General features: G+C 44.7%; 1 protein-coding gene across 1 annotated transcript in view; it reads right to left on the minus strand.

Annotated features, from left to right (window-relative positions):
* Window positions 1-24664, minus strand: part of PAPPA (pappalysin 1) — a 123602-nt gene that overhangs the window by 70230 nt on the left and 28708 nt on the right. Inside the window, exons 4-10 of the mRNA XM_089536842.1 lie at window positions 20007-20152; window positions 16551-16844; window positions 15891-16083; window positions 12141-12262; window positions 8312-8816; window positions 336-464; window positions 91-182 (exon numbers count right to left, since the gene is read on the minus strand). Of these exons, the coding sequence (XP_089392968.1) occupies window positions 91-182; window positions 336-464; window positions 8312-8816; window positions 12141-12262; window positions 15891-16083; window positions 16551-16844; window positions 20007-20152 (1481 nt within the window). The remainder of the gene's footprint in view (window positions 1-90; window positions 183-335; window positions 465-8311; window positions 8817-12140; window positions 12263-15890; window positions 16084-16550; window positions 16845-20006; window positions 20153-24664) is intronic.

Raw genomic sequence — 24664 nt, forward strand, 5'->3', positions numbered from 1 at the left:
GCATGTTGGTGTGTGTGTGCTGGTGTGTATTCCTTGCCGAAAACAACAGAAGGGTTCTTCCACCAGCAAAGAAAGACCCAAGAAACTTACCAATGCACCGGAAGGATACCTCCTGCCGGCAAAAGAGGGAACAGCCGTCTCCGTTGACCTTGTTCATGTCATCACACTCTTCCCCAAGGTCTCTGTGAACATAATATGAAAATGATTACAAATAAGTGAAAGTCGGGGGGGGGGGCACACTTCAGCCATTGTGGCAACAACCCTTATTCTTCTTAACATCACTTTTGTAGTCTTGAGGCATCATAAAATCAATGCAAAAAAGCCACCATCCTTACTTCTGGATAATCCCATCACCACAATAGCCACTTCCATGGACATAGGCGAGAGGGGGAGACGCTTCGCTTTCTTCTGTCCCAGAAAGAACCGAGACCCAATAGGTGTACAGGCTCCCAGCTCTTATTTCCCTGCAAAGGAAGGAAGGAAGAGGAGGTTAGCTGGGCAAGAAAGTGCAGAAGAAGTTCAAAAGACAATATTGCAGGCAGAATCACAAAGTCATTCTTTTTGCAAAACCTCCCCAACATTTCAGAAATGAAAAGAGGAAACATCCTGGAACATCCTTACTGCCCCAACAAAGAGTCTTTGATGCAACTTACTTCTAGCAATAAATACCCAGCAATATCTGGTAGTATCCATGCCAGTGGGGCAATGAATCCGCACCAGGTTTTTAGACTAAACTGTAAGGGAGTCGTCCAGTGTGTTAAAGCTTATCCTGACCCTTTCAAAGAGTTGGCTTTCTGATCCTCAAATAAAGGATGTCCTTTATAAGAAGGGGACAGCCGGCAACCCTACAAGGAATAGCACTGGCCCACTGAGGCTAACCCAGGTCTGACTCAGTTTGCTACTTTATCCTTTTTGCTTCTTGCCATGAAAATAACTTAGTGAGTCAGCATGGTGTAGTGGTTTGAGTGTTGGATTATGACTGTGGAGATCAGGGTTTGATTCCCAACTCTGTCATGAAACCTGGGCAAGTCACACTTTCTCAGCCTCAGATGAAGGCCATAGCAAACCTCCTTTAAACAACTCAGGCCAAGTAAACCCCATGACAGGGTTGCCTTACAGTTGCCATAGGTCAGAAATGACTTGAAGGCACACAACAACTACTGTCCAGCCCTGTGATCACTACACTATACCACCTTTCAGGGCTTGCTCCCCGCCATCTCCCTTTTTCTTATGGCTTCTTCCATCTCCCTTCTGTGCCGCCTTCTTCTCCTACTTACAAACGCTTTCCAGCTCCGGAATTCCTGGCATAACTTCATCAATAGGCTTCCATTGGTCTAATCATTCCACATGACCTAGCCATCTTAACCTTTCTGGGACAATTAATAGGCCGGCGGTTCGTTAATGTCTGTCTTCCACGTATTCAGCCGTGCCAAGCATCCCTTAAAATGAGGGAAATGCCTTGTTTTGAGACACAGTTCCCATTTCGTGGCACGCCTAACTGCCACATACCATCAGACGAGCATCTCCGACACCGCAGCTGAATATTATTATTTTGCATGACAGACAAACACCCAAACACTCGATGCGACCGTAAACACTGTGGCCCACCTTCCCCTGTTTGCAAAGTCCCCCCTGCAGCAGACCCAACAGTTTTGTTCCACTGACCCCTTTAAAAGGGAAGAAACAATCATACTATTGTTATTTTCTTTTGATCGCTTCTTGCTCTCTTTCTCACGTCTAAAAGGAGTGGTTTTCTGCTGCTCCAGAGGCTAGGACCCAAACCGCTGGATTCATATTGCACAAGCCAGAGATTTAGATTAAGCATTAGGAACAGCAATGCGCAGAATATTGGAAAAATAGTCACCAAAAATGTGTTTCTTGCATGCTGAGAAACCGTGGCGTGAAAAATGGTTGACTGATGAGAATCATTGCAGTTTGAAATTGATTCTATGCAAAATTTGCACATAGCGCTTTTGCGTGGAAAATAACATTTTTCAGTGCAGTGAACTATCATCATTCTATCAAGAAAGCAACCTTTTTCTGTGTATCTTCTACACAAAATGACCAGGAAGAACCTTTCATAGACTTGGGTCTCCTCCTTCAAATGCATGGAGTGTTGTCCATGAAGGACCTTTCGTAGATGTGGTCTACCTCCTCAGATGCATGGAGCGAACTGGTCATTCCAAGGTCTTTCTTGGGCACTAGCTCACTCCATGCATCTGAGGAAGTACCAAGTCTACAAAAGCTTCTGCTACAACTTCTTTCACTCAGTTATGCTCAAAGGCGGCTTTCCTTTGAAGGTTCAACAATTACCATTGTATGCCGTCAAGTCCTTTCCATTTACAGCACCCATCACAGGTACTGTGTTTTCTTGGCATGATTTCTTCAGAGAAGGTTTTGCCCCTGCCTTTTTCTGAGGCTGTGAGTATGTGCCTTGACCAACGTCACCCAGTGGGTTTCCACTGCCAAGCAAGACCAACCAATTGCCACTGTATTACCCTCCTCACTTCATTCTCTTCAATTCAATCCATAAGACTTGTGTAGTCAGCAGCTCCCATGCAGTGAGGTGGTCAATACACTCTAGGTTTCAGTTCAAACTTGAAATGAGCCATCCAAGTGTCTGAACCTATTTTGGCCATATGTATCAACTCCTGGGGATAGGACAGCTCCTTTAAATTTCTATTAAAAAAAACAAAACCAAAAACGAGCTCAGGTTTATGCTCCAATGACACAGAATGAGAAGCCTTCTCCGCCTGTGCAATGCCAAGAGGGCATGCCTGCCACCTGTCAAATGCGGTCCACCCCAGACATAGAGGCATCACTCCAGCCAATTCCTATTTCTTTGCTGGAAAAACAACTTAGCCATTGTGGCTTGCCAACACAAACCTTTTATGATCCCATAGGTCCTTTGATGTGCCTGTGGGGAGGGAAGGAAACCCACTGCTTTCAGTCCCTGTGGAAAAGGTTGATCTAGGACAAGGCAGTAGCTTACAACTGGGTGGCTTCATTGACCCTCCCCTCCCATGCTGACTTCTGTCTGTTCATGCATTAAATACAAACAGAGAAAGGAAAGTTTGTTTTTCTATATCTTGTCACCATTTTGGGGGAAGAGGAGAAGGAGAAAGAAGAGGAGAAAAAAGAAGAGGAGGAGGGGGAAGAGGAAGAGGAAGACCAAGAAGATGTAAGGAAGAGGAGGATGAACAACAAGAGGAGGAGGAGGTAGAAGAAGAACAGGAGGTGGAGGAGGAAGACAAAGTAAGGAGGAGGAAGAACAAGAGGAGGAGGAGGACGAGGAAGAACAAGAAGAGGAAAGGAAGAGGAGGTAGAAGAGGAGGGGAGGAGGAAGAAGAAGAGGAGAAGGAGGAGGTAGAAGAAGAAGAACAGGAGGCGGAGGACGAAGATGAAGTAAGAAGGAGGAAGAACAGGATGATGATGATGTGGAGGAAGAATAAGAAGAAGAAAGAAAGAGGGGGTAGAAGAAGAAGAGGAGGAGGAGAAGGAAGAAGAGCAAGGAGAAGGGGAAGATAGTAGAGGAGGAGGAGGTAGAAAAAGAAGAACAAGAGGTGGAGGAGGAAGATGAAGTAAGGAGAAGGAAGAACAGGTGGATGATGATGAGGAGGAAAATAAGAAAGAAAGAAAGAAAGAAAGAAAGAAAGAAAGAAGAGGTAGAAGAAGAAGAGGAGGAGGAAGAAGAGGAGGAGGAGGAGAAGGAAGAATTAGCAGAGGAAGGAGAAGGGGGAAGATGATATGATGATGGAGGAGGAGGAGGAGGGGCGGCAAGATGCAAAAACACTGAAATGTTCTAAGAAGCAAAGTTTTATCTATCAGAGAATTCCCATATGATTCTGCAGTTTAAGCCACAGAAGTGTGCAGGAGGTGGGAGGCAGGCGTTTGTTACTAAAAGGAAGAGAGATCAAAACCCAGGAGGCCTCACCCTTCCCTGTTATTTCAGCTGCCGTCAGATCTCTCGCCTTTTGGGCAAGCGGAGAGACCAGAGGACAGGTGCAAAAACCACAGAAGCCTCCAGCTTCCCCTTTTCAACCAAAGAGGCACGGAAAGGCAAAAGGGATGAAAAGGGCTTCTGCAGTGATACCTCTAGCAGAGGGTGGCAAAACATAGCCTCTGGGCCACACAAGGCTCACAGCCCTTTTGTGGAGCCATCCTCAGATGCCGGTTTTATTTTCCAGGTGCAAAAGTGTCTGAAAATGACTCCGATCAGCACAAAAAAATGACTCAAAACCATGGTTTAAGGTGGTCCCCACCAACCCCAACCCCAAAAGAACCCCACCAAACCTAACCTAACCATGGTTTAAGCTGGTTCCCAGCAACCTCAAATCCCCCCAATGACAAAAAAAGTAAAACAAGAAACGGCACCACATTACTTCCAGGTCAACCTGAACATGCTGGCACTTCTCATGAACATTAAACCCCCACCCACCACATGGCTTCCAGAAGGTTGCCATCCCAGCGTTTCATGTCGGGAATGTTTTAGCAGGACCTCCCCAAACAAAGTCATCAAACAGAGACAGACATGAATTAAAGTTCAGAAGACAGTTCTCATCTCTCGTAAATGAGAAATTTGGGACTTTATGGAGACACTGTTTGTTGGATCAGATGTCTCTTCTAGATGGACCTTCCTTCCCATTTCATCCTAGATGCGTTAATTCACTTCAGATTATGAGAAATGGCTACTTGGGAACTTCTGGCAGTCCAGCCATGAGTTTTATTTCCTTTTATTCCTTTATTGTACAAACCAGACGGAACCTATTTCGGCTGGCTTCTTCCCCATCCCTCTCATAACCCCACCATGAGCCAATTTCCTCTGTTACCATCAAATTTGCAACTGGCCTCATTAAACAAGCCGCAACGAACTGATGAATTGGTTTATTAGGCTCCAACGCCAAGCAAGGATGAGGATTCACAGAACCCATTTCAGACTAAGGGTCCAAACAGGGCAGAACAAAGGCAGGAAGAGATGGAGAAAGGAAGAGGAGAAGACCTCAAAACTGTCCAGAAACCCATCAAGTCTTTGAAGGAATGTCATACTGAGGATGGAGCGAGTCTGTTTTCTGCTGCTCCGGGGACTAGGACTCAGAGCAACAGATTCAAACTACAGCTAGCCCTCCATATCCATGGATGTTTTATCCATGGATTCAAGCATCCATGGTTTGAAAATATTGCAATATACATATATATATTGTGCACAAAGGGGCATGCCCCATTCAAGCTTATGAGGCTTGAATATGCGCAAGCTTTCATTTTTGCAGGGGGGTCTGGAACGGATCCCCTGCGAAAACGGAGGGCCAACTGTGTGTGTGTGTGTGTGTGTATGTGTGAGTGTGTATACACACACACACACATATATATGTTATTTTCACATCAGAAAATTCCAACTTCCATGCAAAGAAAGTGCATACATTGAGCAAAATAAGTCCCAGAGAAGATACCTGTTTAGGATTCTTCTTTTCAGGGTTTCCCCAACACTCCCCCACCATGTTTTTTAAAACTATTTTCAATTTATTTTTGAATATATATATATATATATATATATATATATATTCCCACCACACTCTGTTACTTGAAGAAAAACAAATCCCTCTCTCAATCCCTGGATCCCAGATTTAGCCAGACTTCTACGGCTCCTGGGCTGTTGTTTTTTTCAAACCATGACAAAACAATAAACACGAAAGAGAACAGAAGGAATATATTCTCTCTCGCAACCCCAGGACGCAACATGGTCCAACAATATAATGCGATGCTTAATTGGGGACACATGAAAGAAAAGATTTCATCATGGAATACAGAGTTAATTTGTGGAACTTGGCGGCAAGGAGGCCGGCCAGAAGTGGACAACCGACATCTTTCCGTAGAAGTGTAAATCCATGGATACGTCATTCCCACATGCAGAGATGAGTAAGTTCCCCAGTTTTTTCCTCTTTGGGGGCGATGGTGGATTCTTCTGCACCATGCTCTCCCTCCATTTGAACACTGCAAAGAGTTTTGTGGGATGCAAAAAAAACCCAAACCCACACAAATTTTTCTGCGCATATATATATATCCTGCGTGGAAAATATTATTCCTTGCACAGAACACACATCATTGCTCAGATAAACCGCATGTTATTTTGGGACAATTTACACCTTCCTAAACACTTCAGGGAGTTTAAATACTGGGACAAATTGGAGAGAAGCCGCATAGAATCACAGAGTCGGAAGGGGTCCCCAAAGGCCACTCATTCGAATCCATCACCGAGTGCAGTATTTTCAGCTAGAGTATCCCCAGCATTTAGCTGTCCAGCTTCTTTTTTGAAGACAACCAGAGAAGGAGACCCCAGCATCTCTCTAGGGAACATGTCGCATTGCCAAACATTTCTTAACAACAAGAAGCTCCTTCTAATGTTCAACTGAAGTCTACCCTCCTGTAACTTACAAATATATTAGACCTGGTCCTACCTTCTGGGAAAGAAGAGAGTGAACCTGATCCCTTCTCTTGTGCTATTGAACCTGGAATCAACAGAAATCCTCATGGACAATGTTTTCTGAATGGCCCAACTGCAAGACATGCTAGAGGTTCAAACTAGCTGCTGTTGTTGTATGCCTTTGATTCATTTCCGACTTATAGTGACTCTAAGGTGAACCTATCCTGGGGTTTTCTTGGCAAGATGACCTATCTTTGCTCTAACTGATACACAGCTATATCACCAAATTGAGGGATCTGGTTCCTTGCTTCTAAGGTGGCATGGTGCAGATACAACACAAACCCTACCCAAATCTGTGTCTTATTCAAAATGGATCCACGTACTCCACTTCCCAGGCCCTAAAGGTTGTAAAGACATCCGATCCTGTCTGATCTTAGAAGCTAAGCAGGGTGAGCCCTGTTAAGTCCCTGGTTGGGATATCACCAATAGATCCCAAGTGCTGTAGATTTCAGCAGAAGGAACTAGCAAAACTACCTCTTGCCTTAAGAAAACCCTATGAAATCCATGGGGTCACCATAAGTCGACAGGCACACACACGCACCATTTCCCACTCCTGGACAGGTGGATTTGGCAGCTGCCTTTGAATGCTTGAGGCCAGATGTTCCTCTGGCTGGCAAGCCTTCAGAAAACCAAAGCAGACAGACAAAAGAATCTGGAGAAGGACGAGCGGGAAGGAAATGCCATAACAGAGGCAGCTGCAGCGATGGATTTCAGCAATGGACTGCGTTCAATGGAGATGGAAGATTACACACACACAAATTTCCCCTTGCACAGTGGGGGTCATGTTATCTCAAGCCTCTGTGCAACAGAGGCCTGAGCCGGAGCCAAGCACAAGCCGGCAGGAGTCTGCCTTGGCTGCCATCAAAATGGCCTCCTCCGAAGGCGTTGCGCACCAAGCCTTCCATGCTGGCTCATGGCTGCAACTCACACTAGAAACAGCTGTTTCACTGACTGAAAGAGCCTGCAGCTTGAGTTTGTCGTTCCTCCTGTTTCGGTAAGCCAGGCAAGGATTCAACAGAGGCTGAACTCTTTAACATGGGTAGGCAACATGTGGCTTTCCCTGTGGCCAACATGTGGCCTGCAACACCACCCAGCAGTCTTTGGCCAATATAGTTGAGCATGAAGTATGCTGGGAAATGCAATCTGAAAAACAGAGGGGGGATGCATTCAACCCACTGCTGGTGTGGGGATGGAAATAAGTCCCTATATTGGGAGAAAGGTGGGATATAAGACAATGAAATAATAAATAAAAATAATAATCAAATAGTAATATTTGCAATTGTTCATTCCCAGCCCCCAGCTCATATAAAAAACAGGTTTCTTGACAGTTGGGACATCTTTTGGGAAGAAGAATAAAACAGTGGCAAGTTTCTTAATATTTATTGTCCCAAAGTATTGCACAAGAATTATTCTGGGAGAAAAACATGTGAGGTTTGTGTGTTGTGTGTGTTTCTGTGTGTGTGTGTGTGTGTGTGTGTGTGTGTGCAAACTCCCTGCAATATTCTGCATATGAAACATAGTTTCTGTGTTTTCTTCTTCTTTTTTGGCTCATGAAAACATGTGGCTTTCCCCACAGAATAATTTATGCACAATGCTTCAGGATAGCTGGATACAAGGAGAATACTCTGGAGGCCATGGCAAACCTCCTCTGAGCAAACCTTGCCAAGAAAACCCCATGATAGGTTTGCCTTAGAGTGGCCACAACTTGGAAATGACTTCAAGGTACCCGACAACAACGAACTGTGGAGGGATGCAGCGTAGATGCACTGGAACTGGGAGTCAGATTGAAATTAACCCAATAGTTTATCCATATTTCTGGTGTCCAGTACTTACGTATCCACAAATTTCCGGCTGAGATCCGAGATGATGACCGAAGAACCCTTCTGGAAAGGAGGGTCTCGGATGACTTTGTAGCGGATGGCTCGGCAGTCGGCGCACCACTTGCTCTGCGGAAGAGAGCTTATCATGGCCGCATCGATCTCCAGGAGCTCATCCAAGGTGTAGATCTGGATGCCATAGACCTCCTCATTCACCTTCCTGTTGTCAAGCCGGATGGTCAGGGGAATGTCACAGAAGAAGTTCTGGGGTCCAAGGGAAATGTTCTCTCCACTGACCATCAGGAGCTTGACGTCATTCACCGCTTCTTTGGAGTCCCAGTCGGAGGACACAAAGGTGACCCAGATGGTCAAGGACTCTGGGATCACGGGGTACTGAAACTCTAACTCCAGATAGCAACCTTGGGGTTCAGGGCAAGCCGGTGGGACTATTTGCTTCACGGCTGAATTGGGACTCCAAGTCCGAACGTCGGCCTTACATGGTTGCTCCACATCGGGGTGACCTTCAATGTGGAAAGGAAACAGAAGCTGAGTTAGGACAACAAAGCTTGGATCAGATAGTGTTAGTGACAGCGGCGTAACTTGTGCATATGTGAGATTTTATGCTAATAGTGCCAAATCAAATAATTTTTAAAAACCTATAAAATGCTCAGGGGCCTTTTGACCCTTTAAAGACCACGTTGAAACCCTGGGGTTTGTAGTCTGGGACTAGAGCTTTCTGGCTGATATTCTAAACATCCTTCCCTAAACTGCAGATCCCAGGACTTCAAAAGACATCGCCATGGATGTTAAAGTGCAACCACAGTGTTATAATTGGTTAGCGTCAAAGGGTCCCAATTTTCACAAGAATTGGAGGAGGTGGGGAATAAGAACCGATTTGTCCATGTCTGGTTTTTACTTTAGATCTCATAAGCTGCGGCTTTGTTCCTTCTCAGTCCACAATTACATAAACTCCGGGACCATCCAAATGTGTTCTGTTAAAGTGAGAAAGTCTAATTTCTGGCTTTCCTCATAGCGGAATGCCTCAATAACATGAAGCCTGTGGCAAAGCAGGAGAGCCCCACTTGAATAACCCAAAGAGAAGGATGCAAGAGAATTTCACGTTAAAGCAAACAGGCTTCCTGGGGGAATACCGTGTTTGGAAAGTTACTTTTAAAAAGCAAACCATTCTCATTACAGTGAGTGAAGAGTAACACAAGTACAATTGCAACACGGAGAAAGTATGTTTGGTTACTTGTTGTGCTGCCGATCCTTTTCGATCAATTGCAGTTAAAACTAATTCACCACTTTCCATTCATTTCTGTTCCTTTTGATAAGATACCATAAAACTTGTGTGACTTGCCCTGCTCAGCATGGCAGAGCAGGGATTTGAACCCTGGTCTCCCAGAAACCTAGTCCAGCACTGAAACCAATGCACCACATTGCCTCTCCTTTCCAAGAAGACTCTGGCATATGGAAACCCTCTGATAGGGTTTTCTTGGTAGGATTTGTTCAGAGGAGGTTTGCATTTCCTTTTTTCTGAGGCTGAGAGAGTGGGACTTGACCAAAGTCACCCAATGGCCAAGCCGGGATTTGAACCCTGGTCTCCAAAGTGCAACACTGAAACCATTATGCCACGTTGGCTCTCCTGGTGAAAACTGAAAATGGATGCAGCGCACAACAGACAAAACCGAGATGGAAACCATCTAGAAGTTGTTGTGTGTATGCATACATTGACAGCAAAGGCAATGGAGAAAGATGATGGGAACTGTAGTCCAAAACCTCCTCCAGGGACAGACATTGCTCCTCTCCGAAAACCAAGCCTTGAACAAAGCTGAAATGGTGGAGAAGTGAGGAAAGGACACTGCAGCTAACCATCACTTCAAGATCTGGAGTCAACTACCCATTAAAGTTAAAGCAAGAATGGAGTTATGAAAGCTTACCAGGACTTTCCCTATTTGCATCTATATAATGGTAGAGGGTACACTTTCAGCTATCCAGAATTGCAAAATCCCCACAAATATTTCCCCCCTTCCACACAGATACTCTTCTTCCCAAAGGGACCGTCCTTTTCTGCCTCTTTTCCTTTTCCATTTTCACATTCGCCTTCTCCAAATATTCCTGCCAATGCATTTACGGGAAGGAATGCCCATGTCCAAAGATTTTTTGTGTGTGTTTTGTTTTGTGTTTGAGATGGAAAGAAAGCGCAATGATCCATGCTAAAAAAATCAAAATCAAAATGAAATAATTCCCTTCCTTTGCAGCCAAGCCTTCCAAACTGAGGAAGGGGCAGGAACAATTGGTCAATTGATACCCGGAGGATTTTTCTTTGGCTGCGGAAAGGTAAAATTGCACTTTCTTACAAGAAAAGCGTTTAACGTTGCTCTTTAAAAAACGAAAAAGGCCAGCAAAAGAGGGCCTTTCGCAATTGTGCAGCATGTAGAGAAGGTCATGTTAGACAGTCAAGAAACAGCAATCCCTAATGTTCCTCTTCTACCCTTGCTCCCCCGGGATTGTAAACCTTATAGTTAAGTGCCAAAATCGTTTTAAAATCTGCAGAGTCCCATCCAAAAATGACCAGAGGTTGAATGTAGCCAGCAATTTGCTGTTTGTTCCTCCTTCCCCCCCAAAAAACCCGGTTATTAATATATATTTATTTACTTGGCAACTATCGTATGCTATGATTCCAAACTAACAATGCAAATTATGCCATGATTGCAAACTAACCATCCTTTTGCAATGCAACTGTAGCTTCCAATTGCTTTTACATTCACAGGAGCATGGTTTCATGAAGGAATGGAGGAGGAAAACTCCACGGTGAAAACGTCGCCTTATGTTGTACCTCCATTTTGTGCTGAAGGTATTGAGATAACAGCAAAGCGGATGGAAGGCAGCATGACTTCACAGGAGAAGCTGATTTTTTTGCATGGAAGGGGGATACTTTCTCTGCGAAAAATATGGGTTTTTTGTGCAGAAATGTGGTTTTCTGCACATAAAATGGCATTTTATGTGAAATGCTGTTTACTCCACACACAACACACATGTATGTTCAATGCAGAATAAATCCCAGGCTGCAAAGGCTCTCATTCCCACTCTTTCTCAGGTTTTTCTGACACTCATAAAATCCCATTTTCAACTCTTTGGGGAGGGATATTCTTCTTTCTGTCCTTGTTTCCATCTCAATGGAGTGGTGAATCTGCTCTAAATTTCGTGGTGCTATCCAAGGTGCTGAAACCATTCTGGAAGGAAGAGTTGGCATCCCGCATCAATGAATTTAAAGTTCAAACCAAAACACAGAGCAAATCCCAGCATGCCCTTGATGCACCCTTTTCTGTGGTGACCATAGACCAGATGCATGAAACATGTGTTGCGATAGAATTCATATATTAAAATCAATGCAAGTTAAATGAACTAATTACTTAAGATGAAATGCTACACCACGGTCTCCATTTTGTAAGTTTACAGATCCATAGCTGGCATTGCATAAATGCAAAGGAACCCTGTTAGTGAACTGCAAAGAGGAACATCTGGGCACCTGCAAGAGTGTGCCAATACACACTGGATGCTTTTGATACACTCTTAATAAGCATTGGATGTTCCTGGCAAGTGTTGGGTTCTTCTGATGCACACTGGACATTTCTGGGGCTGAGAGTGTGTGACTTGCCCAAAGTCACCCAATGGGTCTCAAACCCTCATCTCTAGAGTCATAATCCAATGCTGAAACCACGGGCTCTTAAATCATAACCAGCATTATTAATCTGTTGCATTCACTTATTGCTTTTCCTTGCCTGGCTCTTCCTTCCACCCAATCCCCCTTTTCCTTTTTGCATCTGAAGGCTGATTCTCACCTTCTGCTCCTCGGGGACTCCAGTGTCCGGACGGATCGCATGGCATGGGCGAAGAGGCACTGAAAGCGTACTGGACCAGGACCCGGTCTTCCAAGCAGAGATCGCACGCTGATCCCACTACTCTAGGAGGCAGGAAACAAACAGGAAGAAAATGCACCAACTTAGTAACAGCTGAGTAAGTAGGGCATCTAATAGAATCAAACAGGGATAGGATTCCCCACTCATTTCCTTCTCAACAAGCAATTGTAGTAATTTTCTTCCTGGTGCAAGAGAGTCTTTGGAAAGGACTAGTGACAGAGCGGGACTCAGAGTGCATCTGCGCCATAGAAATAAAATGCAGTTGGATATCACTCTAAGTTGCATTGAGTTTACTGCAGGAACGGTGACATATAAATTCAACTAACATCCTTTGAAAGAGCCAGGTCCTGTCTAAACTGGGAAGGTGAGGAAGGTCAGCCCCGGTTAGTACTTGGATGGGGAACTGCCAAAGGATATCAAGTGCTGGAGGGTTTATTTCAGAGGAAGGCCATGGCAAACCACCTCTAAGTCTTCCTTACCTTAAAAGAAATGGTGCAATTCATGTCATCACCATTAGTTTATAGGCAACTTGAAGGCTCACAGAGAACAAGAATAACTGATCATAGTATTGCTTTAAAAGTAGATTGATAAAAAGTAGAGAAAAATAAATAGATAGATAAAAGGGGATTGCTTTGTATCTTTTGCAAATGTTTTTTTCAAATTGTATGTCTGCATTACCAGTTGTCTGTGTGTGTTTCTGTGCGCATGGGTAATGGTTACATAATAATTTGGCTCTGTCTGATCCCGATTCCAAATAAAGAGTATGTTTTCCACCTTCTTCTCAAGTGTAAAAAAGCTAAATTATAGCCACCTGGGCACACCATTAGAGAGCTACAAATCAAGCCTTTGTTCCGCCACCATGCAAATAGCCAATATCCATGCCTTTGCAAAGTATGCTTTGTAGTCGCGCATGGAATCGTCTTCCACTCAAACCATGAGCGAATGCTCCTGCCCAAAGCAAGGCAACTTCAAAAGGAGTGGGAACACAGATTTCTCATTCCTCCGAATCTCGGGGTCCTTTCCATGCCCCCAAGAGTTATGGAAATGCACATGGGAAATGAAAAACAGCCCACCAGCCAAGGGGGAACATGCCAAAAAAGTCTTCTCAGTCGTTCTCCCTCGAATCAAGAAAACATGTCCTGCGCAATTCCCTGGCATTGTGTGCGAGTTAAAGCGATAGCGATCGGCAGAGCGGCGGAAATGACTGCCGCCTCTCATGCTGGAAGGCGCCGCTCGGCGAGGCAGGATGCGGCCCTCTCTTGTCCAGATGGGACCCCACCATTGCACCATGAACAATATCTGCTTGCGTCAACCCGGTGCATATTAAGTAATGCCCTTGCAAATCCATGTATGGGGAGAACAAGATTAGAAACAGCTTGATGCAGTCAGGAAATGAAGGGGTCTCTCTTTTCCTCCTCTCTTGCTGCCCTCCGCTTCCCACTCTGTTCATTTCTCATTTCAAAAGGAGAGGGGAAAATGCCTATCGTTATGACAAGTGGTGATGGATGTGCAGAGGGAACCATTTATGCCACAACGGTGCCACTGCAGGGTCCACGACATCTCTCTGTCCCCTTGGTACACATGTGCTAGCACATGGCATCTCTCCTGTGTGCTTCAGCCTTCATTTCTCAACACAGTTGCTTATTGGAGACACTTTAAACCGACTCCTTCAATGCAACTGGCTTTATTGCATCAACAACAGAGCAAAACTTGCCGCGCGTCCCTCCGTCGTGTCAACAGACATTTGACGGGCGTCTCATCTTCCAAATACAATTTTGCAATTCAAGAATATTCCACAGTCAGGTTTTGCTAGAGAGCTAAATTCCAAAATCAATGTCTGTGATCCTTGGTCGACTCCGGTACCATTTGTTGTTGTTGTCGCTTCTGTCTTTTCTTGTCTTCTCTTTTTTCTCTCTTTCAGGTGAATCAATTTGTTGCTGTTGTTTGTTGTTACAAATACATTTTAAAAGAAAGAAATGCAAAAGGAAAAAACATCCACCACGCAACTAGTTGTGTCAAATTTGGACAACCGCCGCACCTGAAAGCAGGAGAATTAAAAGGCATGGAAGGAGAGAGAGAGATGTGGATAATACTGAAAGGATCAGGCTTCCTTTTATTTGTAAGTACAAAGCATCCTTTGTGTCACGGAAAGATATAACATCAGATGATGTATTTGAAAAGATGAATGGAAGCAGTAAGTATAATATGTGTAAGCGCTTGTGTTTGTTGTTATGTGCCTTCAACTTATGGGGACTCACTGCTCAGGTTTGGGTATACATACATATACATTAAAATTATATATCTTCTCATTCATTTTGATTGAAGTTGGGTCATTTAGGAAGAGGCACGGTTTGTGGTCAATGACGTTCTACATCCAGAAGATGTAGATAAGGTCAAACTGTGTTGGAAACCCTAAGAAAGTGGCCTCCTCAAATATCTTCAGTTCCTGCTCAAGGGTAACGTCTGACCGGGTCTCAGTTACACGGCTCCATAATCCATCTTTCAAAACTGTATTAGTCATCATCTCAGATTGGTGATAAACTTTCAGGAACTGACAATAGATCGGTTACTAATATATACATGTTTAAAGAATTGGAGCAGTTCCCTCCGTCTGCCCTCCAAAAGTCACTGCATGATTTATTTATCCTAGGCCTGAGAAACTAGGAAAGCTATGACATCAGTACTGGACAATGTCTCCTTAGATATCCTCAAGTTATGCCGGCTTGACGCAATCGAAACCCCAATGGAAGGGTTTGTAAAAGAAATCTAGTGTTGACTTAAGGTATGATAACTCTGTTATGAAATCCTAGATTGAACAGGCTGCCCATTGTATGTCATTTAAGTACCAACTGGCCACGGATTATTAAAAACATACTGATTGAGGCTGAAGAAATATGTCAGAAAGAGGGATTTTGTTACATAACAATTAACCTTGTATCAGTGTGTTTTTAATAGGCAGATGGAATTTATTTAACATACAATAACTGCTTTATGAAATATAAATTAAATGCATATTGCAAGGACTTAATTTACCCTTCTGGAAAGAGAGCCAGAAAGAGAGAGAAGGATGGAAGATGGTGGCAGTGTCGGCAAAAGCGCAGCGAACAATGGTTCAGTTCAGACTTTAAAGCCTGCGCACATGAGCAGACTTCAGTGTTTCTGAACAACTCCTGGAGGTTCAGATCAACTAAAGCTCCAGGAGATCAACTATGGGCACACTGGGATTATATATCCAATCCATTTCCAATAAGAGTAGACCCACAGACTCAACCATCAACACATAGGTCAATCTCATGTATATATCATTCTACTCCAGCATAGGATTTGGGTAGTAAATTTGGCTAGGTTTGGACCATCAATGATTTTCGTTCTATCCAAAAATGGAGGAAATGGGTGAGATACTGTCAGATAATGTGGCAACATCCAGGCGGTGTTACCTGTTCTACTTGGGCTGTTGTGAGCCAATTTATGGTGATTTCATTCAGAGGTTTGGTCAGTTTGGAATTGCTCCAAAAGCACCGATCACTACTGGAACCAAAGGTGGTGGTGGTGGTGGTTCCCAAAGCACCTATCACCACTGGAACCACAGGTAGTAAGTGTCCATACTTTCATTCAAACACCAGGCATCTCAGGGTCAAACCAGCACGTCCATGCACCCTCCTTCCCAATCACCTTTCAAAGAAGTGTCTGTCGATGGGAGGAAACCACTCCAGGGTGATGGAAGAACTGGTCCAATCCACCAGCTGTGGCATGAGAGCGATGGGAGCCGGCTTCTTTACAGGCTGCCAGCTTTGGTAGACGAGGTCCAAGTAGCAATGCATTCTGGCCACTTGATTGGGCGTGAAAGAGTTGGTGCAGTCATCATCTGGGATGAGGGAGGAAGCCAACCAGCAAACAGACAAACACAGAGAGTTGGGGGGGGGGGGAATAGAAGTGAGAAAGAGAGTTATGATCTGGTGAAATATACTACAGTTCCACCCATTTGTGTTTTGTCCTTCTAGTTTTTGGTAGTCCATACCACTCTCAGAGACACCAAGAGCATAAGATTGAGCCTAGACTTATTGCAGTTCCCCACCCATGCCTGAGGTTATGATACTATCTAATGTCAAGGAACAGCCATTTTGTTTTGTAATGTGCCATGGCCCATTGGCTACAATGGTTTCTTTCTTTTCTAGAAGCTATCCAAGGAGCTAGAACTGATGGCTTGTGGACCAGCGCTGGTCTGTGCACCACCGCTTTGAGTGCACTGCTCTAAACCTGGCTGTCAACACTGTTGAAGACTGACTTGAATAGCCAATGACTCCAGAGACAGAATGGAAGAAAGAAGAGTACCTGCATAGCTCATAAAGTTGTTGAAGGGTGTGTTCTGGAAGCTCCGGAAACCACACATGTCACTGCCAGGGGCTGGATCGCCACAGACTTTGTGCGTTGGCGTTGGGTTGGTGTCGTGACAGAGGTCGCCCGTCTCAAAGGAAGGCTCCGTTTCCATGCATGGATCACTGCAGGAGAAGATCTCAGAGATGCCCTTGAAGACATGGTAAAGGCCCAGACTGTGCCCAATTTCATGGATCATGGTGTGGGTATGGCCGGGTATGCCATAGAAGGAAGGATTCAACACAATTCCCCCTGTGTAGAAATAGAATATATATGAATACACACATACACATACATTTAAGTGTCAAGAAACTCTGACAAGAAGAAAGCTGGATTGATTTCTGATGAAAACCCAGTCGATGATCTTGGGAGAGTCCCACACTCAGCTCCAGAAAACCCCATGATAGGTCCACCTTAGATCACCATAAGTCAGACATGACTTGGGGGCACACAACAACCATCTTGATATTATATTTATCATGTTTATTTTGTGACCACTACACTTTTTTAGACTTGCTTCTCAGGAGGGGAGTGCCGTTGTGTTCCTTTCCTTTTTGTTGTCCCAGAATGAAAATAAGGGCTTCTGCTGAAGATCTTGAGGTCTGAGGAGGTGGATCCATCTATCAGACTTTAGGGGTCATGACCATCCCTTTGAACTGTGTCCAGAAACCAACAAGTAGCCATCAAAAGTATTGTGGCAAGAGACTGTATGATCCCTGTCTCTTAGTTTTTCTTATTATTATTATTTTCCGATTGCTAGAGATATTGGAACAACCCTCCTTAATGGAAGAGATAAAATCGTAATATAGGTTTGCTCAGTTTGATCAAGCCTGAGGCAGCTGTGCAAATTGTACAGTCTTCCTCTTCCTCCTCTTCCTCTTCTTCTTTTCTTTACTGTATTTTTGGGGCAGAGGGGACAGGGGACATTTTTCAAAGCTGTCAAGCATCTAAACCAATAGCAACACACACATACACACAATAGCCCTGTCCCCCGCATGATCTATACTCCAAAGCTAAGATCTGGACAACCCAGCAGATTTCATTTTATTTCATTATTAAATACATATTGGATTTATGGAAGGCAAAAGAAAAAGAATATGGAAAGATTGGGGAGAAAGTTCTCTCCGAGGGAGAAAGAGGGCAGCAAGGGTTGTTACAACAGGAAATTAATTCCCCCCTCTTTCTTTTTCTTTGGAGAATCGACTTCAGGCTGTCCGCGAAATATTTTTATCCCTTTGTCGCCGCTACTACGACTACCGTTCAATGCGCGCTTGGAGGGAAGCGTGCATCGAACAGTGACCTCTGCCAATCAGCTAAATTCAGAGAGGATGAAATTTACTGCCTGACACCAAAAGGTCGGTTTTAAAAGAAAAGGCAAACCCAACGAAAGGCCCATTAAAAGGCAGCGACTGGTCCAGCAGGAGGTGCTACAGGAAAGTACAAAGCCAATTAGCCCAAATATCTAGTTATCTGCATTTTTAAAAAGCGCTGCTCATGTTTTGCTAGCTGCAAGCCAGTTCTTTAGTCTTCTCGCTTAGCAGTCAGACCCATCTCCATAAAGAAGCTTCCTTATACAGAGTCAAACCACTGGTCCATGAACGTCACAAGCAGACCCCTGATGGGTCTATTTCAGTCCAATGACCAACCAGTTGCTTATGGGAAAGACATCCGCAGGACAAGAATTCACCTGCATCCTCCATCTTGTATTCACCAGCAACTAATACACAAAAACATAACTGTGAGTCATCAAGCAGAGGTAGGAGACCTAGTCCTTTAGGAGAAGTGGTCTTCACCTTGGGAGCACTAAACCTATGCACCTCAACGTTAAGGTCATGTCTCCACTAGCCATCTTCTCACTGACCCATCAAGAGGTGGCAAACAGGGAAGAATGAAGTTGGGCCAATTTTCAGAAGGTTAACATTTAGAGGTGAGGGCCAAGCTGACCACTTGCCTGTGGATGGCATTCATCTGGCCATATTGCTTCGTCCATGGCCACTCAAGAAACTACCGTCAGACCATGCTATGGTTCTTGAAGAGGAAGGTTGGATAGATTAAACAATATCACCTACCAAGAGGGGCTCTGGAATCAGGAGAGCATGTTCTACCCAATGCCCACAAAATCATTCATTGAATAGGGCGAGTCAGCTTCACCTTTCAACATTGGATCTCCCTCATTCCTTGTGCGTTAAAGCATAAACATAAATGGAGGTGGGGAAAAACACCACCAAGGTAGCCAAGCCTATGCTGGTGAAATGCCCATGCAACACACCTTCTGGTGCTGAACCAGGTCAAGATGCATCTCCCTGGTAATCTATTTCCAAAAAGTGACCAGGAGAGTGTCTTTGGGAAGCTCCCAAACTGTACACGCTCGAAGCAAGGAAATCTATATTGCTTGTTCCAAGCCATCAATAGCCAAAGGCATGCACAGTTACTTTTTTGGATTTGGATTTCTAGAATTCCCCAGGCAGCATGGCAACTATCCATGCTGGCTGCGAGATTCTGGGTGTTGCCATCCAAAATGTGATCTTCCCATACTCTGGACATATAGCCCTTGGAAAGGAAGTAGTAGTGCAATGATACATTTTGATTCACAAGCACACATCATGACAGATCCCTCAAGGAGACATCTACATCCGTAAGGTGGGTCCAAAGAAGCAGATCATACTGTACTGATCCAAATCAGCCAACCAGTTTAGCCGATCAGGAATAGGTCATCTGCAAAGCTAGCAGATCTTAATGGTGCATTCAGAACCTCAAGAACTTTGTGTTGCAATAAAAGCCACTTGTAATTTGTTGCAGAGAGCATTCAACCTGTCACTCCTGGCCCAGTGATTGTCGGGATTAAAGTGAAAATCAGAAGGAATAGGGACATATCGTTATCTCTGCTAATCTAAAAGTCCCAGCGCTTTGACCCGATCCGTCATGGAACCAATATGCCACGGACAAGCAACTGTTTCAGAGGGTCCACCATCCCATTTTCCTTCTTTGTGTGATGAATCCCTCTGTTGTATTTCTCCCGCTCCAATCTCAAAAACTGCTCCCCTTCTCCAAAATTCTCATCAATTACACTCATGGAGAAAATGCCCTTCGAAGTAGCTTCATTGTTAAAGGTGAAATATTTCGGCCCTGACATCATCATCTGAGAAATACCATAATATGCTTGGGGTTTATAATCTAATATTTTCCTGGTTGTAAGCCAGGAAGCCAGGAATGGTGAATATTTTTGTTGTCTTGATTTCCCCCCTGCCTTTTTCCGTCCATCCCCCCTCCTCTTCTTTGAAATCCCTTGGGCCACTTCAGGCTGTTACTGGAAATCGTAAGTCATCAGAACAAAAGTTTATGGCATCCCAGCTTATCCTTTTCTGTCACATCGACATGTCTGCAAGGAGGCTGTGGTCTCTTTCCTTGACTTACCCAAGTGGACTAATGCTTCTTTGTCCCACGGAAAAGTGGCCATGCCAGCCAGCTCTTCCTCGGATGAGTTGGCAAAGAAGATGTTGAGATGGGTCGACCCATTTAGATTGAGCCAGTTCTTCAGCTCTTTGACATCGAGGTATGCCCTGCAATGGAAAGACAAGAAGAGATTCATATAAATGGTAGCATGCCCCCAAAATATGGAAAGCTCTTTGCAGAAGTCAACATGAGAGAGGCTACTGGGGATGGTGGTTTTGGCTCTATGTTTGGTTCAGCGTTTCTTGCACAGTTTTTTGGACTATTCTCTTGATAGAAAATACATTTCCTGTGTATGGGGGGATGAGATGCTCAAAGGAAAAGAAAATTTGGAGACCATCTCATGGGTGGAGTTTAGGATTACTCTCGGCGGAGAGTCCAGATGACGCAGGGCCCAGTCCCAGAGTCTGGTACAAATAGTCCGATGATGTCTGTGGCATTCAGTGCCAAACCTGAGGTATACCACAGTTAAAACAGATTTAAGTAACTCTTTGTTGGCTCCAGATCTTCGTGGAAGATCATTGTTCCATCACTGAGTGGCTATTCAAAATGTGCCCCATTAATGCACAGCACTCACTTTGAGGTTAAAACAAGATGCTCGTCCATGTGACCAATGCTGGGCACCTTGTTCTGACCTCAGAGCAAGCAATGGCATGCCGGTTGGCACAGCAGGAGATGCCTATGAACAGCTGACCGGTGTTGGAAGAGAGGGCTGAAATAATGGAGAATGGTTGGGTCAGCTCTGGGACCATGATACTCTAGGCCTCCGCAAAAGTATCCTGGGCCAGTGCAGACAGGACCTTAGGAGGTGGCCAATCCATATTTGCAAATGTTCCTTCCCTATACAGTTATCTCTGCTTTCACTGCTGGTCCTCAGATCTTTAGCACAACTTAAAACATCAGTTGAACATTTATAAATACAGTTTAGGCAGTTAAAGCAAAGGGTCAGGGAAATTTACCAAGGGAATGTGAACATCCTCAAAGAGAAGAGGTGTGAACAGTTTTCAGCGCCTCACTCTGTAATGCTAGCAATTTCTGGACCGAAGTAAAATTTCACAAAGGGGCAGAATACTTTAGGTGCCCCCACCATAGCGGCATTCCTGGTTATCACTTCTAAGAGAATGCCTTGAGAGACTGTCAGAGAATCTTGCATCGCCTTGGAGAAATTTAGTCACACTCTCTCTGGTTTCTCTGTCCACAGATAGGACAGAGGAGTTTGAGAAATTGTGTGCCCAGGGCCCTGGCCTGAAGCACAATAGAAAGCCTGAGGGAAGAAAAAAGAGGTGGTGTGTGTGTGTGTGTGTGTGTGTGTGTGTGTGTGTGTTTTAGAAGCCAACAGGAAAGCTGATGTCAAAACTGGTCTTGTGCATGCAAGGACATCGATCGGGCCGCTCCTCTCTTGATGCCTCATTAGCAATGCAGACAAGCACCTCATGGGAAACTACCGAGGGGATCAGATACTCAGAAGCAAGAAATGTGCATCTCCAACACAAGCCTGACTCTGGGCATCGCTCAGGAAGAGCTGGTGCTTTGCATCGCTTGAGAAGGAGAGACAGGCAGTCACCCAAATGCACAAGAACTGGCGCACAGAAGCCAAGCGTCTTTTGGCTTTGTTACAGCCTTCTTCCAAGTGGTATTTTAATACCATTTTTTAAAAAAATCACACTCTTTCCTCTATGGAGTTCAAGGTGGCGCAAGTTGGACTGGTTCAGGAGCATAGCTATGGAGGAAGATGAGGACATTGCTTCCCCAAGTAGGAATCCTTCCCCCTCCATGAAATTTGTTTATTTTGGAGAGCCATTTTTCCCCCAACAGGTGGTCTATGGGAAGAAATTCAGAAAACATTTCTCCTGAATCTGTCTGCAAAATGGATCCCCCTTTGCTAAGTCACTCCACTAGCTCTAAAGTTTAGACATTGAGAATAGAGAATTGCAAGATGTAGGTCAGGCTCTGGTTCCAGATTCCAGGATTTTGAGGTTCTAGACTCCCCAAGCAAGCAGGGGTTTAACATGCAAACATAAAGGGGCCTCAAACTGCCGCTCTCTTTCTGTTGTGTTTGCAAGAAGGCTGGGGGGCTGGCAGGGCAAAAGGAAGAGGGCAACACACTCAGCCAGAGATCCTCACAGAACGTGGCTGGTGTCTTCTACTCTTCTCAAAAAGCTGCGTGTGTTTCTGCCCATCCCACGTGGCGCTCTCATGAACCGCTTGCTCTTCTGTGCTGCTGAGCCGGGTTCCTTGAATTCTTGAGGAGAATTCCATTCCCAGAAGGAAGAGCAGCGAAGGGAGCTGGCTTGGAACCAAAGGTCTCCAGTCATCCCCCGAGGACTCCCCAATGGAAAACAGACGGAAGACATTTCCACAATAACATTACTGTCACCTCCATACACACTCCCCCCTCTTTCCCTCTGGCCCTAGTTGAAGTCACTAACTCTAAAATAGCTCCGGGCTGGGAGTCCCCAAGCCCCCCTTCCATTGAATCTCCAAGAAAAAGCAGCTCCTCAGGGACACATTGGTGGTGGTGGTGGTGGGGCTGTTTCCATTCCATGAAATGTTGATTTTGAGACCAGCGGTCAGAGGTGTCCTGAAGGCCAGAACTCACTGACCACTGACACGGTTCTCATGTTCACCTCCCCTTCTGTAGACCTGAAACAAATGCACTGGTTTCTGTGCAGCCATATTTCCATGCAGTAATGATGGACAAGAACAGGGGATTGCTAAGGGTCTCCTTTATGAACATACAACAGAGGTTCCAAAATTTACATCTTGAGATGCTGAAGCTTCCCATTTCCCCCAAATCTCCACCATCCCAGCCTATAAGATAGGCCTTTGGTCTCAACTAAGCTTGCTGTCCCATAGTTGCTGATGGTGGAGTCTTCCCCCTCCTTCCCCGGTACAATCCATGAGCCATGCTTAGCCTCTTTCTCAAGGTTATTTGGGTCCCATGATGGAGAACGTAATGTCAGTCACATGGGCCCATGCCAAGGAGAACCAAGGAAGCCAGACTCAAGGGCTGCCAAAGATGCATTTCAAAGCCATGAGTACAGCGCTGGAAGGGGATGAAAGCCTTTCCAACTGTCATTAGAATATTTCTTTGATGCATCTCTTTGGAAAGGCCAAGGAGTTCTGTATATGTTGGTTTTCTTTCTTTTTTTAATATAAAACTTCGCAGTCTGAGATAGTAGCTGGAATGGGAAGGGAAATCTGTGTTTGCGTATGTGTGTAGGAATTTGGAGAGGGAACCCCGGCGCAAGGCACATACCCAAAGAAAGCAAAAACAGTCCTCTTCTTAAGATGGGAAATTCTGGCGACAGTTTGACGTTGCCATAATGCTGGGAGTGTTAGTGACATACGCAAGTGCGCATCCAGCTTACGTTTGCGTGTCTCCTTTTGTCGCTGCAGAGGAGGCCAGAATTCTCTTCCTCCCTATGCAACAATCTAAGTGTCCCCCCAAAATGTACAGTTTAGCTGCCATGTACCTCCACTTCATGGTCATTCAGTGCCTGGAGAGGGAACAGGTAACCAAAAAACTGTCCCTGTAGCCAGGCAGATCTCAATGGAGGATGTCCTTGGGCTGTGTCTGGTTTTGTGGACAGAGCCAGAAACGTTTCCAATCTGCTTTCCACCAGCCACTGAATGACCATGTTAAGAGTCTGTTAAGAACTGCTAAGAGGGCTCCCTTATGCAGTGAGTCCTGGAGCAGTGAAAGGGGAGCTGTTACTTATGCCTAACAAAAATACTTGACATAGCCAGGTCATTTGTCGCACTGTTTGAAGAGCAGAGGCAAACACTGGGGAAAGATAAAAGGAAGGACAGCAGGGAAAAGACACTGGATAAAGCACGTTACTGTATTTAGAGTGCAAACACACACAGGCTGGACTCATCAGCTTCTGTTTCTTTTCTGCTGATATCAGGGCTTGCTAGAGAACAAGCTTATCCCAAAATGAACCTTTCCCTCCTTTAGCCTGCTAGCATTTCCCAACATACACACTCTGTCTTACAAGCTTTTAAAGACTCAGAATCCCTTTTCCCTGCATAAACCACAGAGGAGAGCCCATCCCCTTCCTGAAGGCAGAACGATCCAGTTCTTACCATTTGATCACTTGGATCACCCCAAAGGGCTGGATTTCAAACCGTAAAAGCACCAAGCAACATGCACCCTGGTTAGCAATCCTAGTCCAACAACACAAGGGAGACTCTAAAGTTTATGCAAGGATATAGAAAATGCCACAATTATGTTTTACTACTCGACTCTTGGCTAGAAATTCTTCAAAGGTATAGCCGTGCTAAGTCTGTGGAATTAGTATGTAGAGAGATCTTGTGGCATCTTTGAGACTCACTGAAAGCAAGACGTTCGCCATATGAGCTTTCGTAGAGACAAGTCTCCTTCTTCAGTCTACAAAAGCTCATGCTGCCAACTTCTTTCTTTCAGTTAGTCTCAATGCTACAAGATTTCTCTCTGACAAGAAATTATGTTTAACTGCTTACCTCACCCCTGGGCAAGCTGAACAATGCTGATAGGAATTAGAGTTCAAAAACTTCTAGGAAGCCATAGGTTATTTGGCAACCAAGTAGAACTTTTCAACTGGTCAACATGTATAGTTGTAGCCAGTCATGCCTGCTCA

This window comes from Sceloporus occidentalis, unplaced genomic scaffold, assembly GCF_023333645.1.
Source record: "Sceloporus occidentalis isolate IW3139 unplaced genomic scaffold, rSceOcc1.0.p SCAF_8, whole genome shotgun sequence".
NCBI lineage: Eukaryota > Metazoa > Chordata > Lepidosauria > Squamata > Phrynosomatidae > Sceloporus > Sceloporus occidentalis.